Source organism: Poecilia formosa, unplaced genomic scaffold, assembly GCF_000485575.1.
Source record: "Poecilia formosa unplaced genomic scaffold, Poecilia_formosa-5.1.2 Scaffold288, whole genome shotgun sequence".
Taxonomy (NCBI): Eukaryota; Metazoa; Chordata; class Actinopteri; order Cyprinodontiformes; family Poeciliidae; genus Poecilia; species Poecilia formosa.
Window position 1 is genome coordinate 774,983 of NW_006800227.1, and position 13,957 is coordinate 788,939.

The 13,957-nt window shown below is 37.0% G+C and overlaps 2 protein-coding genes and 3 long non-coding RNA genes across 15 annotated transcripts in view; 2 read left to right on the forward strand and 3 right to left on the reverse strand.

Annotated features, from left to right (window-relative positions):
* Window positions 1-1,517, forward strand: part of LOC107838639 (uncharacterized) — a 3,283-nt gene extending 1,766 nt beyond the window's left edge. The window contains exon 2 of the long non-coding RNA XR_001664715.1: window positions 80-1,517. This is a non-coding gene — a long non-coding RNA (uncharacterized LOC107838639). The remainder of the gene's footprint in view (window positions 1-79) is intronic.
* The window catches only part of LOC103151691 (gastrula zinc finger protein XlCGF42.1-like), a 37,098-nt gene extending 27,970 nt beyond the window's left edge, over window positions 1-9,128 (reverse strand). The window contains exon 1 of the mRNA XM_016681672.1: window positions 8,817-9,128. Coding sequence (XP_016537158.1) covers window positions 8,817-8,985 — 169 coding nt within the window. The 5' untranslated portion in view covers window positions 8,986-9,128. The remainder of the gene's footprint in view (window positions 1-8,816) is intronic.
* LOC103151668 (oocyte zinc finger protein XlCOF6-like) overlaps window positions 778-13,957 on the reverse strand; it is a 52,258-nt gene continuing 39,078 nt past the window's right edge. For 9 of the 10 annotated variants that reach the window (XM_016681640.1, XM_016681639.1, XM_016681637.1 and 6 more), the window contains 2 exons: window positions 2,925-3,764; window positions 778-2,849 (listed from right to left, as the gene is read on the reverse strand). In XM_016681640.1, coding sequence (XP_016537126.1) covers window positions 1,744-2,849; window positions 2,925-3,764 — 1,946 coding nt within the window. In that variant the 3' untranslated portion in view covers window positions 778-1,743. The remainder of the gene's footprint in view (window positions 2,850-2,924; window positions 3,765-13,957) is intronic. The other variant, XM_007571847.2, reaches the window with a different exon arrangement.
* LOC107838642 (uncharacterized) lies at window positions 5,412-5,811 on the reverse strand. The gene is made up of 2 exons (XR_001664718.1): window positions 5,738-5,811; window positions 5,412-5,630 (listed from the first exon to the last, which is right to left on the reverse strand). It is a non-coding gene; the product is annotated as an uncharacterized LOC107838642 (long non-coding RNA).
* Window positions 12,472-13,957, forward strand: part of LOC107838637 (uncharacterized) — a 17,673-nt gene continuing 16,187 nt past the window's right edge. For both annotated transcript variants that reach the window (XR_001664711.1, XR_001664712.1), the window contains exons 1-2: window positions 12,472-12,499; window positions 12,584-12,667. This is a non-coding gene — a long non-coding RNA (uncharacterized LOC107838637). The remainder of the gene's footprint in view (window positions 12,500-12,583; window positions 12,668-13,957) is intronic.

Genomic DNA, 13,957 nt, shown 5'->3' on the forward strand with positions numbered 1-13,957 from the left:
AAAAGATAAACAAGACAGATGGCAGCTCAATCTAACACACAGGTCATCAGGCTCTTTCCCTTGAGAGCAGAATCTGGAGGGAACAATCAGTTCTCGGGAACACAGATATTCAACACAGCAATCAAAAGGTTTAAGCACCGTATGTCATTACCGATTAATATTAGACTGAATGTTGATTAATTATTGATTAGCATTAGACTGAAAATGATAACACAAAAATACAAAAATCTCTAACATTCCCCCCTTTTTATCATTTTACCATGCGTGTAAACTTATTCAAAGCTAAGCATAGAAAAGATCTAATAAATGCAAGATTCCCTTTTTTTTTTCCTAATCTAAACATAAAATTACACAATGAATAAATGAATATAACAAAATAAATGAAAAAATAAAAGAAACAGCAAAAAATCAAATGCAGTTTTCTCATCACCAACACCATTCGTTTTCACATTTTCGGTGTAGGAATCATTCAGCAAATGAATTCATCTGTTTATTGATTACAGAACTTCATCACCACAAATTTCAAACAAGTTGTCTTCATTTGTGTCATAGGTTATTTTCACCAGCTGATAGTTGACCACAGCAGTGTTAAATGTCTTTAGCATCAGACTTCGAAGGCATGGAATAATGCAACCTGTAAACAGGCAAAAAAAGAATCAACACAGTCAGAAGTGGTGATACAATCTTCAGCAGTAAACTCCACCATGGTCCAGAAGTGAGCCAAGAAAGAAGATCAAAGGAAGATGATCCCTGCGTTCCACTTTCCACGTAATTTTTAAGCTCCTCCAGTTCATGTAGAGCATCAGAAATAGTTCCACCGGTTCCTGTTTCGTCCGGAGCAAAAGTACAGCACGCTGGGCCAATGATTTTGCAGACACCACCCTGAGAGGCTGTGCTCTCCTGAGTTGTTCACAGAGTGTTCTGACTTCTCTCTCTAGAGCCTTTTATTTGGGAAAACAATAGTCGGAAAAGATAAACAAGACAGATGGCAGCTCAATCTAACACACAGGTCATCAGGCTCTTTCCCTTGAGAGCAGAATCTGGAGGGAACAATCAGTTCTCAGGAACACAGATATTCGACACAGCAATCAAAAAGTTTAAGCACCGTACGCCATTACCGATTAACAGTAGACTGAATGTTGATTAATTATTGATTAGCATTAGACTGAAAATGATAACACAAAAATCTCTAATACCAATCTTTTTAATCCAATCATAAAAACAATCAATAGATTACTCGATTACTAAAATATTTGTTTACAACTGCCCTACAGTGTTTGCTAGTTGGCCCAAGTCCATCACAAACTTGTCAATATTCCAGGAATCCATAAGCTGAAATCCTGTCATCATGAATCTGAATAAATCCAGGATGTATCCCGTCAGGTGTGTCCCTGAAGGATGAATGGGCTCTCCTGTGCAGTCTTTTTGTTGAGAAAGTTTGATTAACTGCATTATTGAGAGACCAGTTAACCAGATCCATTAGTTGTAGATTCAGAGGATGTGCAAAGAGAGACTCCTAAAAAGCCAGCACAGAAACGGAGCAAGTGAAGTTGGGGAGGAATAGATAAGGGAGCAAAGAGAAAATGATCTGCTTTCGCTGAGAGCTAAAGAGAAAGCAATCACAGGGAATCATAGCAGCCTTTAAGGCCCTGTTGATATTAAGGTGGTCTAGTTGCTCTGTACATCATTCGACGAGATTTTCTATTGGATCGGATGCTAAAATGGTTCCAAGGTGTTTTGGGCCTAAGGCTTCTCATCTAAGTGAGTCTTCATGTGATGAGTTAAACTACTTCTATTCCTATAAATCTTTCCACAGGTCCCACATGAGAACGGTTTCTCACCGGTATGAATCCTCATGTGATCAAGTAGTTGTGATTTCCTCCTGAAACTTTTTCCACAATTCTCACACGGGAAAGGCTTCTCATCCGTGTGGATTTTCATATGACTATTTAAAGCATCTTTTCGAGAGAAACTTTTTCCACAAGTCCCACAAGAGAAAGGGTTCTCACCCGTGTGAACCCTGATGTGATCAAGTAGTTGTGATTTCCTCCTGAAACTTTTTCCACAATTCTCACACAGGAAAGGCTTCTCACCCGTGTGGATTTTCATATGACAATTTAAAGCATTTTTTCGAGAGAAACTTTTTCCACAAGTCCCACAAGAGAAAGTCTTCTCACCTGTATGGGTCGTCATGTGACAAAGTAAATGAGTTTTGATCCTGAAACCTTTTCCACAAGTTCCACATGAGAAAGGCTTCTCACCTGTATGTGTCGTCATGTGACAAAGTAAATGAGTTTTGACCCTGAAACCTTTTCCACAAGTTCCACATAAGAAAGGCTTCTTGCCTGTGTGAATCATCATATGCTTCTTTAAAGTTTGTTTTATAGCAAAAGTTTTTCCACAGGTCCCACATGAAAAAGGCCTCTCACCTGTGTGAATTCTCATGTGATGAGTGAAAGTCCATCTTTGAGTGCATCTCTTTCCACAAGTCCCACATGAAAAAGGCCTCTCACCTGTATGAATAATCATGTGATTAAGTAGATGTGATTTCTGCCTGAAACTTTTTCCACAGCTGACACATGAGAAAGGCTTCTCACCTGTGTGAATTCTCATGTGATGAATTAAAGTCTTTCTTTCACTATAACTCTTTCCACAGGTCCCACAGGAAAAAGGCTTCTCACCTGTATGAACTTTTATATGACCATTTAAATGTTCTTTTCGAGAGAAACTTTTTCCGCAGGTCCCACAAGAGAAAGGCTTCTCACCTGTGTGAATTTTCATGTGACGATTTAAAGCGCTTCTTTCACTGTAACTCTTTCCACAGGACCCACATGAAAAAGGCTTCTCACCTGTGTGAATTCTCATGTGATGAATTAAAGTCTTTCTTTCACTGTAACTCTTTCCACAGGAAAAAGGCTTCTCACCTGTGTGAACTTTCATATGACTATTTAAAGTGTCTTTTCGAGAGAAACTTTTTCCACAGGTCCCACAAGAGAAAGGCTTCTGGGCCATATGAATTTTCATGTGACGATTTAAAGCCTTTCTTTCACTGTATCTCTTTCCACAGTTTCCACAAGAGAAAGGTTTCTCACCTGTGTGAATTCTCATGTGAATATTTAACGTACTTTTATGGAAGAAACGTTTTCCACAGGTCCCACAGGAAAAAGGTTTCTCATCTGTGTGAATTCTCATGTGAAAAATTAAACCAGCCTTTTCTCTGTAACTTTTTCCACAGGTTGAACATGTAAAAGGTTTTACTCCTGTGTGTGTTCTCATGTGTCTCGTCATGTTACCGTTTTGAGAAAAGATTTTATCACAAATTTTACAAGAATATGATTTTTGCCCTGGGTGAGCTTTCTTGTGCTTTTTTTGTTTTTCAGTGTCAGTTCTGCCTTTCTGCTGTTTGGTTTTCTTGTAATTCTCCTTTTGTTTCTGTTCTTCGCCTCTCTTTTTTCCTGGGTCTTCAGATTTGCTTCCTTCCTGATCCTGGTTCTCATCCTCAGCAGAACCAGGAGAGATGAGTTGGTTCCTCTGTGGTTCTGTTTCATTGTGGATTCTTTGCACATTAGGAGGATTCACCAAAATGTCATCAGTCTCCTGTTTCACCACAAGCTGCTCTTCATCCTGACTGATGCAGAGTGGCTTCTCTTCCTCTTTGAACTCTTGATGTTCTGGTTCTTCTTTATATGAACTGGACTTCCTGTCCTGGTAGCTGAACTCATTCAGAACCTCCTCCTCTTTACACACCCAGCACTGTGGGAGATCTGGACAAAGAGACAAAACAAAAGCTTTTAAATGTGAGCAAGAGAATGATTCCTTCACTTTAATCACTTAGAGCCTTTTCAAGTGATCCAAAGACTAAAATTACAAATTCATAAGTATAAAAATTAACTTAACCACTATGGATCTCCAGCAGAGAAAGCAAGATGGTGATAATTAAACCTCGTGGCTCCAGGACAAAAACAGATCAAACAGCAGCTTGATTTAATCCTGTTATATGCCGTTAGTATATTATTAGTCTTACACAATCATATGCTGAAAACATTTAATGCATAGAACAACTTGTTTTCTAATGAACATTAAAAAGAAAATAAGTATTTTAAACCCTGTTGCTGGTTTTGGTTTCATGTCTTCTTTCCGATCCTCATTTGCATTAACATCTGTTCTTTATTACTGCAGCAACAACAGTTAAAGTTGTAAGAACCTCGAATGGCCCATGCGCCTCAACAGCGCTCTGGCATATGTTGCAATTGCAAACCTGTCGGCGCTTTGCATTCCAATTAATTCTGCATATCGACACCAAGCAGAACATTGAGAAAGACTCTGTTATGTTCAGTCAGGCTCAGTTCAAAAGCCCAGGCTCTCCCCTCCCAACCAGGACATTTTCTATCAATCACGCGGCCGGAGAAATACAAACAACATGGCGACAGCGGAAGTTTGAGGTGAGCCGTGAATGGTAGAACTGGTCCGTTAAAATTAAACCTGGAGACATAGCTATGATTCATTTAGCAATGCAATGGAAAAAATACTTCAAAACCGCTCATTCCTTTATTTTCTCGCTCTCTGTCAGTTTTACAATACACGCAGACTCATTGCCATAACAACTGACAACAACCCAACTTTATGTATCTGGATTCAGAACCAAAAACACTCAAACAATACCCCACATAGAACAGAACATTCAGTTCGTTACAGTTTCATGCTTTTATACTTGATGTGTATTTTGCGATTATTAATAAGGTAAAAGGTAATTTTATTTATATAGCACATTTTCAACAACAAGGCAATTTGAAGTGCTTTACATGAATTAAAAGGAAATACAAACAAAATAAACAAACCAAAGGAAAGAGCAAAAGAAGAAAGTGAATCTAATATTGATCTAAAGTATGTAAACTAGGAGCTCCTGTTCAGGGTTGCTAAGTTTCCTCTCGTCTAATTCCATTTCTGGGTTGAGACAACAGGAGTCTGAAAAATAGTCTAATAATCTTGATCCAGAAGTTTCCTCTGGGCTTCTGGTCTCTGCATCTAAATACTGAGTATTCTACAGTTTTTGATAAAATAAGCTAAAGAGTGACTAATCTAATTCCTTTTCTGGGTAAAAGTGAGTAATTCACAGTTTCTAGAAAGCAGTTGTGTAAAAGTAACTAAGTTGTGACTGTACCTGTCAAGTATTTCTGGATTCTAAGTTCGTAGTTATTCTAATTCCGATTCCATTTCTGGGCTGTATAATATTGATGTAAATAGGCATTACTCCACAGTTTCTAACAAAATAAGCTAAAAGACGTATAAAAATAACTAAGTAGTGACTGTTGAAGTTAAGGATTCGAGTTCACTGTTATTCCAATTCTAACAAAATAAAACAAAAAAGAGGAAAGGACACTGTAATGATGAGAGCTTCATTACTGGGTCTATTTTTATTTAAGTCACTGTATAGCACTTTAAAAGCACTTTTTGCACTTTATTAACAAGCACTTTATTTAGCACTGCACTTTAAGCAGAGATTTGCACATAAATAATAATTTGCACATGAGAAGTTTTAATTGTATTTATTGAATATTTTAGTAATTAGCATGTAGCCTTTTGTTCTGGGCTCTGCACAGCTGCTCCTCATTGGAAAGTGAGGTGGTTGCCTGTGGAGGGAGGATAATTGTTACTCAGAGCAATGAGCTACTGGTGGGTAAAACTGAGCAAATGTTTGTGCATAATCTGTTAGGTGTGCTGATATTGAGTGACTCACCTGTCTTTTCTGTGTCCTCTCCAGGGTGTTTGGACAAATACAACCCCGGGGGTCCAGACACCATTTATAGGTTCCGGGAGAGGCCATTGAAAAGTGTGTGGGAGATAATTGTTTATGGGTTTTTTGTGGTGTTTCATTTGGTGTAAGATAAAATATAAAATATTTATAAAAAGTAAATTTAAATGTTTATATTTAATAAAGTGTATTTTATTTAAATAGGTGGAGATTTAAGTGAGATCTCCCTGTGAATTGGAGGTAGTTGGGTCCAACACAGCTGAGACTATTTAAGCCTGTAGTTTCACCTGTGAGGGATGATTGTTATTGAGTGTGTGTTGATGCTGTGAGGAGAATAAACCAACTGCTGTTTCCACCTGACTCTACCTCTCATAATCTTCTGCACCGTAAAATCCAACCGCAAACGGCCGCCCTGTTACAGACACATTAGGGCAAATGGCAACATTCAGACAAAACAAAGACATGAGTGAAGGCGGTGACGTCAAAGGGCCATGAAACCACGTTGCTCAGCCTCCCGGCAGAAGTCTAATAAGATGTTATCCAGGAATGTCCTTGGTAGCGTTCAGCTCCCCAGCTCCATGGATACAGGAGGGGGTGAGGAGGGAAGCAGCTTTATGTTTACATATCTTCAAGGAGATTGGAAATATGCAGCCCTTCCAAGGCCACACGGGGGAAGCCAATTCAGATACAGAATGTCTTAGATCGGATAGATTATGAATTTCAATCTTCCCTAAAGTTTCTCCGATACATCACAGTTCCCAATTATCCAAATTAGTTGGGTCGTTCCACAGAACCAAAACTAGTAACTTCTCCAAGATCGACTCCATCCCGTTAATGAGTTTTAGAGTCCTCAGCAGAGCTGTGAGTCTCAGCAAGACTTTCATCCAACTTGCGTCTCTGTCCACACCAACAGTCTGAGTGTTTGCTAGTTCAGATAAGTCCGTCACAAATTTGTCGATAATCCAGAAATAGTTCTATAGTTTAACATAACATTTGAAGCTCATTCAAGAATATTGCAAAATATATCGTGCATCGATATAATTATAACACCAGTTTTAAAGTCCCTACACTGGCTCCCTGTAGCTCAGAGAATAGACTTTAAAATACTGTTAGTTTATAAATCACTGAACGGTTTAGCACCACAATACCTTAAAGATCTGTTATTGCTGTACCAACCGTCTAGACCCCTCAGATCTCCTGGTTCTGGTCTGCTTTACATCCCCAGAACCAAACGACGAGAAGCAGCATTCAGTTTCTATGCACCACGGATTTGGAACAAACTTCCAGAAAACTGTAAAACAGCTGAAACACTGGGTGCCTTTAAATCTCAACTTAAAACCCACCTGTTTAGAGTTGCTTATGGCTAAATTAGGGTTAGAGTGTGGGTTTTGATGTCTTTGATGTTCTTGATGTTTTTTTTTTAATCTCTTTAATGTTTTTATCTTTACTTTTTAATTTCTTTTTATTTCTCTTTCTCACTGTTTCCGTTTTAATGTTTCCTTAAAATCTTTTTCCCTCTCTCACTGTTTATTCAATGTCACATGATGTTTTTATTTTAATTATGTGAAGCACTTTGAAATGCCTTGCTGCTGAAATGTGCTATACAAATAAAATTTGATTTGATTGTGATATAGCAAAAGTATATTGAGATATTAGATTTTCCTCATATCGCCCAGCCCTAAAACTAAGTAGACAAGAAAAGTAAAAATATTACTGGGTAATTATTTGTTGTGGAAAGACGGGGTCAGTGAAACGATATTTAACTTGTTTAAAAAACACCTAATCAAAAAATACAATTAGGGTTGTTGTAAAACATATTAGTAATTGAGTAATCTATTGATTATTCTTACAATTAATCGAGTAATCGGATAAAATATTTATAAAATAAAATGCTAGCAAATCTGGCATAACACCAGTATTATTGGATATCAATGAGTCCAATTTTTCATTTATTAGCTTCTCTGATAGTTACTTTTTGTAGTTTAGAAAATTAACCTGTAACTATATTAGCTCACTTTCCAAGTTAACCTGAAGAAAATTTATACAAAAATCCATCCATTCATCCATCCAATCAACCTGACAGTAATGTTTAGACCAGGGCCTGTTTGCTTATTGCGGGGAAACGCAAAACTTACTGCGATAATATGCAGAACTTTTGTGAGGAAATGCAAAAAAGCATTTTTCCCATGACCGCTGAGGGGTTCCGTAGCAGGCTGTGCCACTAAAGCTGTGGCAAACGTCACAGCTTTACTGTGAAGTTGTCTTTATTAGGATGTGGCAGGTCGTTGTAGTTTCACCAAAGAGACTCTTTAACCAGTCTTTGCCATCACTGTTACTGTTGTATAAAAAACTACAAATAATGAACAAATAATGCTTAGCCTGGTTGCCCGCCAGACTTGTATACACTGGGAAAACTCCTGGGTTTCTTACTAAAAAAGGAACATAAAGTTTTTAAACTTATATAAATAATTTTAAAAAGCATCCATGTTTTGCCAGCCACAAAACAATATTTCTATAATCTGTTAGTGTAAAATATTTCTGTTCAGGGTTAAGTCATCTATAAAACATAGGTTTGAAGACAGGCCTCATTTGAGGCAATGTCAAAATAAAAATAGTTTGTTTTCAGACTTGAAGGTTTCATAAACCATTTTAATTAATCAGTCAGTAATTGAAAAGCAAAAGGTATTCTATGGTAAAAATCCAAAATTTTTATGTTCTCAATCTTAATTTAATAAACATTATATTTAGTTTTATATTTAAACAATTAATACAAAGTATAAATTCTAATTTGACATAGCGGGAAGCTAAACCAAAACAAAATGATTACACACAACTACTAATTTTAAACCGAACTTTAAACAGTACTTTGAGTAGAAATAATACTGTTACGGATCACAAACTGTAATTTAGATATTACATGATGACTAGTCTTTAACACAAATCATTCTGTTTAATGTTTACAATTTGAGCGTCTTCTTTAAATAGCTTTCCATACACAACGATTATTTATGTCTAAAACTCTCTTTAACCCGACTAATCAGTAAAACGTGAAGGTGTTTCGTACCTATCCGGTGTAAGATGATCTTCGGTATCCTGGTAAAATCCATCAGTCTGCGCTGATCCTCCATCTTTTCTTCGATCTTAATGTTAATTTCTTTTAACTCGGTCAATGTTTCTTCACCAGGAGTTTCCTGCTCGTTGATAAACTCTCTCTGAGGCTGAACTGAAGACATTTTTACTGAAAACACGGAAATATTTACCTAAAACACCAAACCTGTTTTCAAACTACCTTCCAAGAGGAGCTAACGCTACCTCGTGTGCTCCGTAGCTTTCCGTGTGTTTCACTTTGGCTGTACTGAAGAAACTGTAAACGATTTTTAGTTCCCCTTTAAATTTTCCGCTTTGAGCCTCCTCTCAACATACAGTTACATTAAATATTTTACATTAATAAAAGGTTAATATATTTCAGTGAGTGAAACACAGTATTAAAGTAATTACACAAACACATGGATATTTCCAACCCTTTTATTTCTGTTAATTATGAGGATTTTCTTCAGCTAATTGAAGAACAGCATTTATTTTTAGAATATTACTTCATCCTGACTAATGGAAAAAAATTGTTTAAGAAATGCGAGCTTGGAGTCAGTTATCAAAAGGTATTTAATCTTATAAAAGGACCATATTGGTACATATGACATTTTTGAGTATGATCGTTTTAATTTGTAAAACAAGTCTAAAGTTTTACAAACATTTCAAGGTTGTAGTTTTGAAGGTTGTGATTCAGTTTTAAAGTTAAACTGCAAATGAATACATTTCATAGAAACAGTGAAATGTTGTTTTGACTTGAAAAGATAGAGAATAACTGTCTGTCTTGTGAATAAAGGTTCCTGTTTCCATTGAAAGAAGTGAAATCATGAAACGTCACTGAAGAGCCGAGATGTAAGAAGACAGATAACTTTAATTAAAGCCACAAAGACAATTAAAGTAATTAATTTGCTCATATCTACCTGAGGAATGAGATATTATTAATCACTCATTTAAAAATATACAAAGAAAATGTTAGAAATAAAAATAACAGAGGAAACACTGTGACGCCTCCCAAAAGAACAAAAAGTGTTTAACTGAAGCTCCTCACTGCTAAGAAACAAGTCATTTTGCAGCTGTATGAAATATCAATATACTGTTATGAACCTGGTTTCCTGCTGCAAACCTTAAACATCTTTAACATCTATTTCACAACATGTGTCACATTAACCTGGTTCTGGTTTGTCCCATGAAAGGGATTGGATCACCTGATTCTGAACATTTGGATGAGTGAGAAAATATCTTTGGTTATGCAGAGCATGTAGAAACATTTTGTGAAACAAATATGTGGGAAAATCTCTCTGGTGTTAGCTCCAAATCAAAATCTGACAAGATCTTAAAACACCGTACAGCAACATAGCAATAACCCATATTAATCAAGAATCAAATATTTAATCAGATCAGACTGGATCATTGTCATCATGTGGGGACAATGCAAAGCAGATTTAGTCTGTTTCCCTGATATAAAGTTGCTGTTTCTGCTGAAGCTGAAGGATTGTGTTGATCTGAGACTGTAGCTGTAAACACACCAGAGAGAAGTTTGCTGGTTATAAAGTTATGAAATAAGAACATTTCCTGCTATTTTACTAAATAAACCCTAATAATATCTGTCATAACAATTTATCTGCAGACTGCTTCAAAGATAATAAAGCTCTATGTCATTTTAATGTTTGCACATCTGAGATCTAGAATTATAAGGCTGAGATATCAAGGTAAAGAAAACTCAGTAGCTGCTAGTAGGGGCCATTCAGGGGCCTCCAGACATCCAGGGGCCCTAGAAATAGTTGAATTGTAATACAGACCATAGATCTAAACCTGCAACAGTCATTTATGGACAATGACAATAAAATTAAATTTTATTTAATGCATTGTGCAGGGGAAAATAAACAGCACATTTAGGATTTAACTAGGAAGTTTACTTTGTGAAAGTTTAAAGAATCATCTTGATAGTTTATGTCATGTCACCATGGCTACAATATGGTGTAATCTTTATGTTTGAACTGGGTTTGTTCACAAATACATCACAGCAAATAACCAATAATCAGTGATTCATTTTAAACTCAACCGTTTAACCTGGGCCCCCTATCACTAGACTTCACTAAATCTATATTTAAACAATGTTAGTGATGCTGAGGTGCTTAGCAGGAGGACCAGGGGGCCAAATCATGATTCTAAGGCCCCATGCTACCTTGGGGCGGCCCTGCATGAAGAGCCGTTTCATCTCTGCTGGAATCTACCTGGAATCCCCCAGTAGCCTCTTTCCCAGTCCACCGATGCTTTTGGGACATTTTGATTTATTTAATTGTGGCATGATCAGCTTTTGCTGTGGTCCAAATTATTATTTACAGAATTTGATGTTTTGTAAACTCCAAATGCTTTGGGCCGAATCTTCCAGCAACTTCTATTCACAGCCGCTCACCTCCAGCAGCAGTTCAAACCGCCTGGTAGTAACGTTAAGGTGAAGCAGAGCGAACAGTGAGCAGGTGGTACCAGGGCTTTGAGCTGCGTTGTGGTGACAGTCCGGTATCGTTTCTTTATATCAGGATATCTGGTTCTGACCCGCTGCGGTGGGATCGACTCAGACTGCCTGAAGCGAACCGGCCATTTAGAAGCTGACATAGTGCAACCCATAGTACAGCGGACATCGGGGATGATATATGGAAACAATATTAATATTTATTCAACATTTCATGCAAAGAATATCCATAGAAATGACCAGGAAAAGAGTTGGAGCGGCAGTTGATAAACCCGGTAACTTTTCAGCTGTTCATCATTAACCTGACACAAACAGATTATAATGATTTTCATTCAGTCAGGACTGAGGTAAAACATTGATTAATGCCTGGTTTTAAAATTAGTTAATGAAATATGCGTTTTGTGGGCTGCAGTTTGCATGTCTAAAGAATTCAGTAAAGTAGAAGCGGGAGCAAATCTACCACAGTAATCATTTATTTATAAAACATTAAGCCTAAAACAAACTATTGCAACAAACTGAATGTGCTGTTCTATGAGCAAAATCCTTCAATGTTTTTTTTTGGTGTTAAATTATAAAACATGAAGTGGCATTGTTGTCAAATGCTATGGCATCGAGTCTGCGTGTAGCTTGGCCGATACAGAGCGAGAAAGTGGATTAGGTTTTTCCCATTGCTGTGGATCATAGTACATGTCAAAGTTTCACTGAGTTAACATGGCTATGGATGACATGTAAAAGAATGGACATTTTGCCCTCCAGTGTTGTATGCACGTGCTAAATTTATGTACGTAAACAATGACATGCGTGGTGTCTAAATTTACACATCGTAAGTCAGTGGCTCACCAGCTATGAACTTCACCACACGTCACTGTTTCGCAACCATATGAATCTTTATGTGTTGAAGTAAGAATTTTTTCATCCTGAAGCTTTTTCCACAGGTCCCACATGAGAAAGGTTTCTCACCCGTATGAATCCTCATGTGAAAACATAATAGTGATTTCAACCTGAAGCTTTTTCCACAGGTCCCACAAGAGAAAGGCTTCTCACCCGTATGAATCCTCATGTGATCATGCAAACGACTTTTTAGAGAGAAACTCTTCCCACAGGTCCCACAAAAGAAAGGCCTTTCACCTGTATGAATTCGCATGTGCTGTATTAAAGTTCCTCTTTGACTGTAACTCTTTCCACAGGTCCCACAAGAGAAAGGCTTCTCACCTGTGTGAATTCGCATGTGAACATTTAAATGACTTTTATTAGAGAGACTTTTCCCACAGGTCCCACAGGAGAAAGGCTTCTCACTTGTGTGAATTCTCATGTGCTGAGTTAAAGTTCCTCTTTCACTGTAACTCTTTCCACAGGTTGAACATGTGAAAGGTTTTACTCCTGTGTGAGTCATCATGTGTCTCGTCAAGTATCTCTCTTTAGAAAAAGTTTTATCACAAATTTTACAAGAATATAATTTTTGCCTTGGTGAGCTTTCTTGTGCTTTTCTTTTTCAGTATCAGTTCTGCCTTTCTGCTGTTTGGTTTTCTCATATTTCTCCTCTTGTTTCTGTTCTTTCTTTCTCTTTTTTCCTGGGTCTTCAGAATCGCTTCCTTCCTGATCCTGGTTCTCAGCATCTGGAGAGCCATGAGAGATGAGTTGGTTCCTCTGTGGTTCTGTTTCATTGAGAACTTCCTCCTCTGTATACACACAATGTTGAGGGAGATCTGGACAAAAAGACAAAAGCTCTAAAATGTCAAACAAACAAGGAATCCTTCACTTTAACATCTTGATGCATCAAAACAGGATGTTTTTGGGTTACTGTAAGATTACAATCTTACAAGAATGAACATTAACTCAATCAACAAGGTTCTTCTGACCAGACTGGAACTAGATGCGAGACAAAATATGATATTATGGACCTCCAGGTCAGCAAACAAGATGATGATAGCATAACCTGACAAATATTACAAAACTTTGTCTTCCTCCATGTAGCTACAGGATATATATCACATTAAAGAATGACAAAAAATGCCTAAAGAAAAACAAAGGGTTTTTAATCTCAACCACTGATATTGTCAGACATTGCTCCACTCACACTCAACACAAACTTTCAAAAGCACGACTAAATCTCAGCCTTTACTTTCCTATGATTCACAGCAGAATTGGTAACAGTGGATGATTGTTGTTAACTGCGCACATGCAGAAAATAATGACAAAATGATCCTATTGAAAATATTTGACATGAATATTGGACAGTTTGGAAGATTAAATATGAAAGGTGAAAATGGACAATGATAATTGTTTAATACACAATTCATTAAATAAGTCATTACATTATTAAAATGTAAACTTAACACTCAATCAAGATAATTAATAATCATTTAATTATCTGTTGTTATCATTATTATAATTTCCTTGTTGCAGTTCCTGCTGTATCACCATGAAATAACGTTTTGATCTTTTATTCATGACTTGTAACTTTGTTCACTGAACTTGTTGGTATGTAGATCAGTAGAGACAAGCAGTGGTTCCTGCGTTCTTGTGAATAAAAAAAGACATCTGATCTCAGTGTCCTTATATCATTTCACCAAAGTGACTCTTTAAACCCTTCGATCACTGTTACTGATGTAACAAATAATGCTTAGCCCGCTAGACTTGTAACT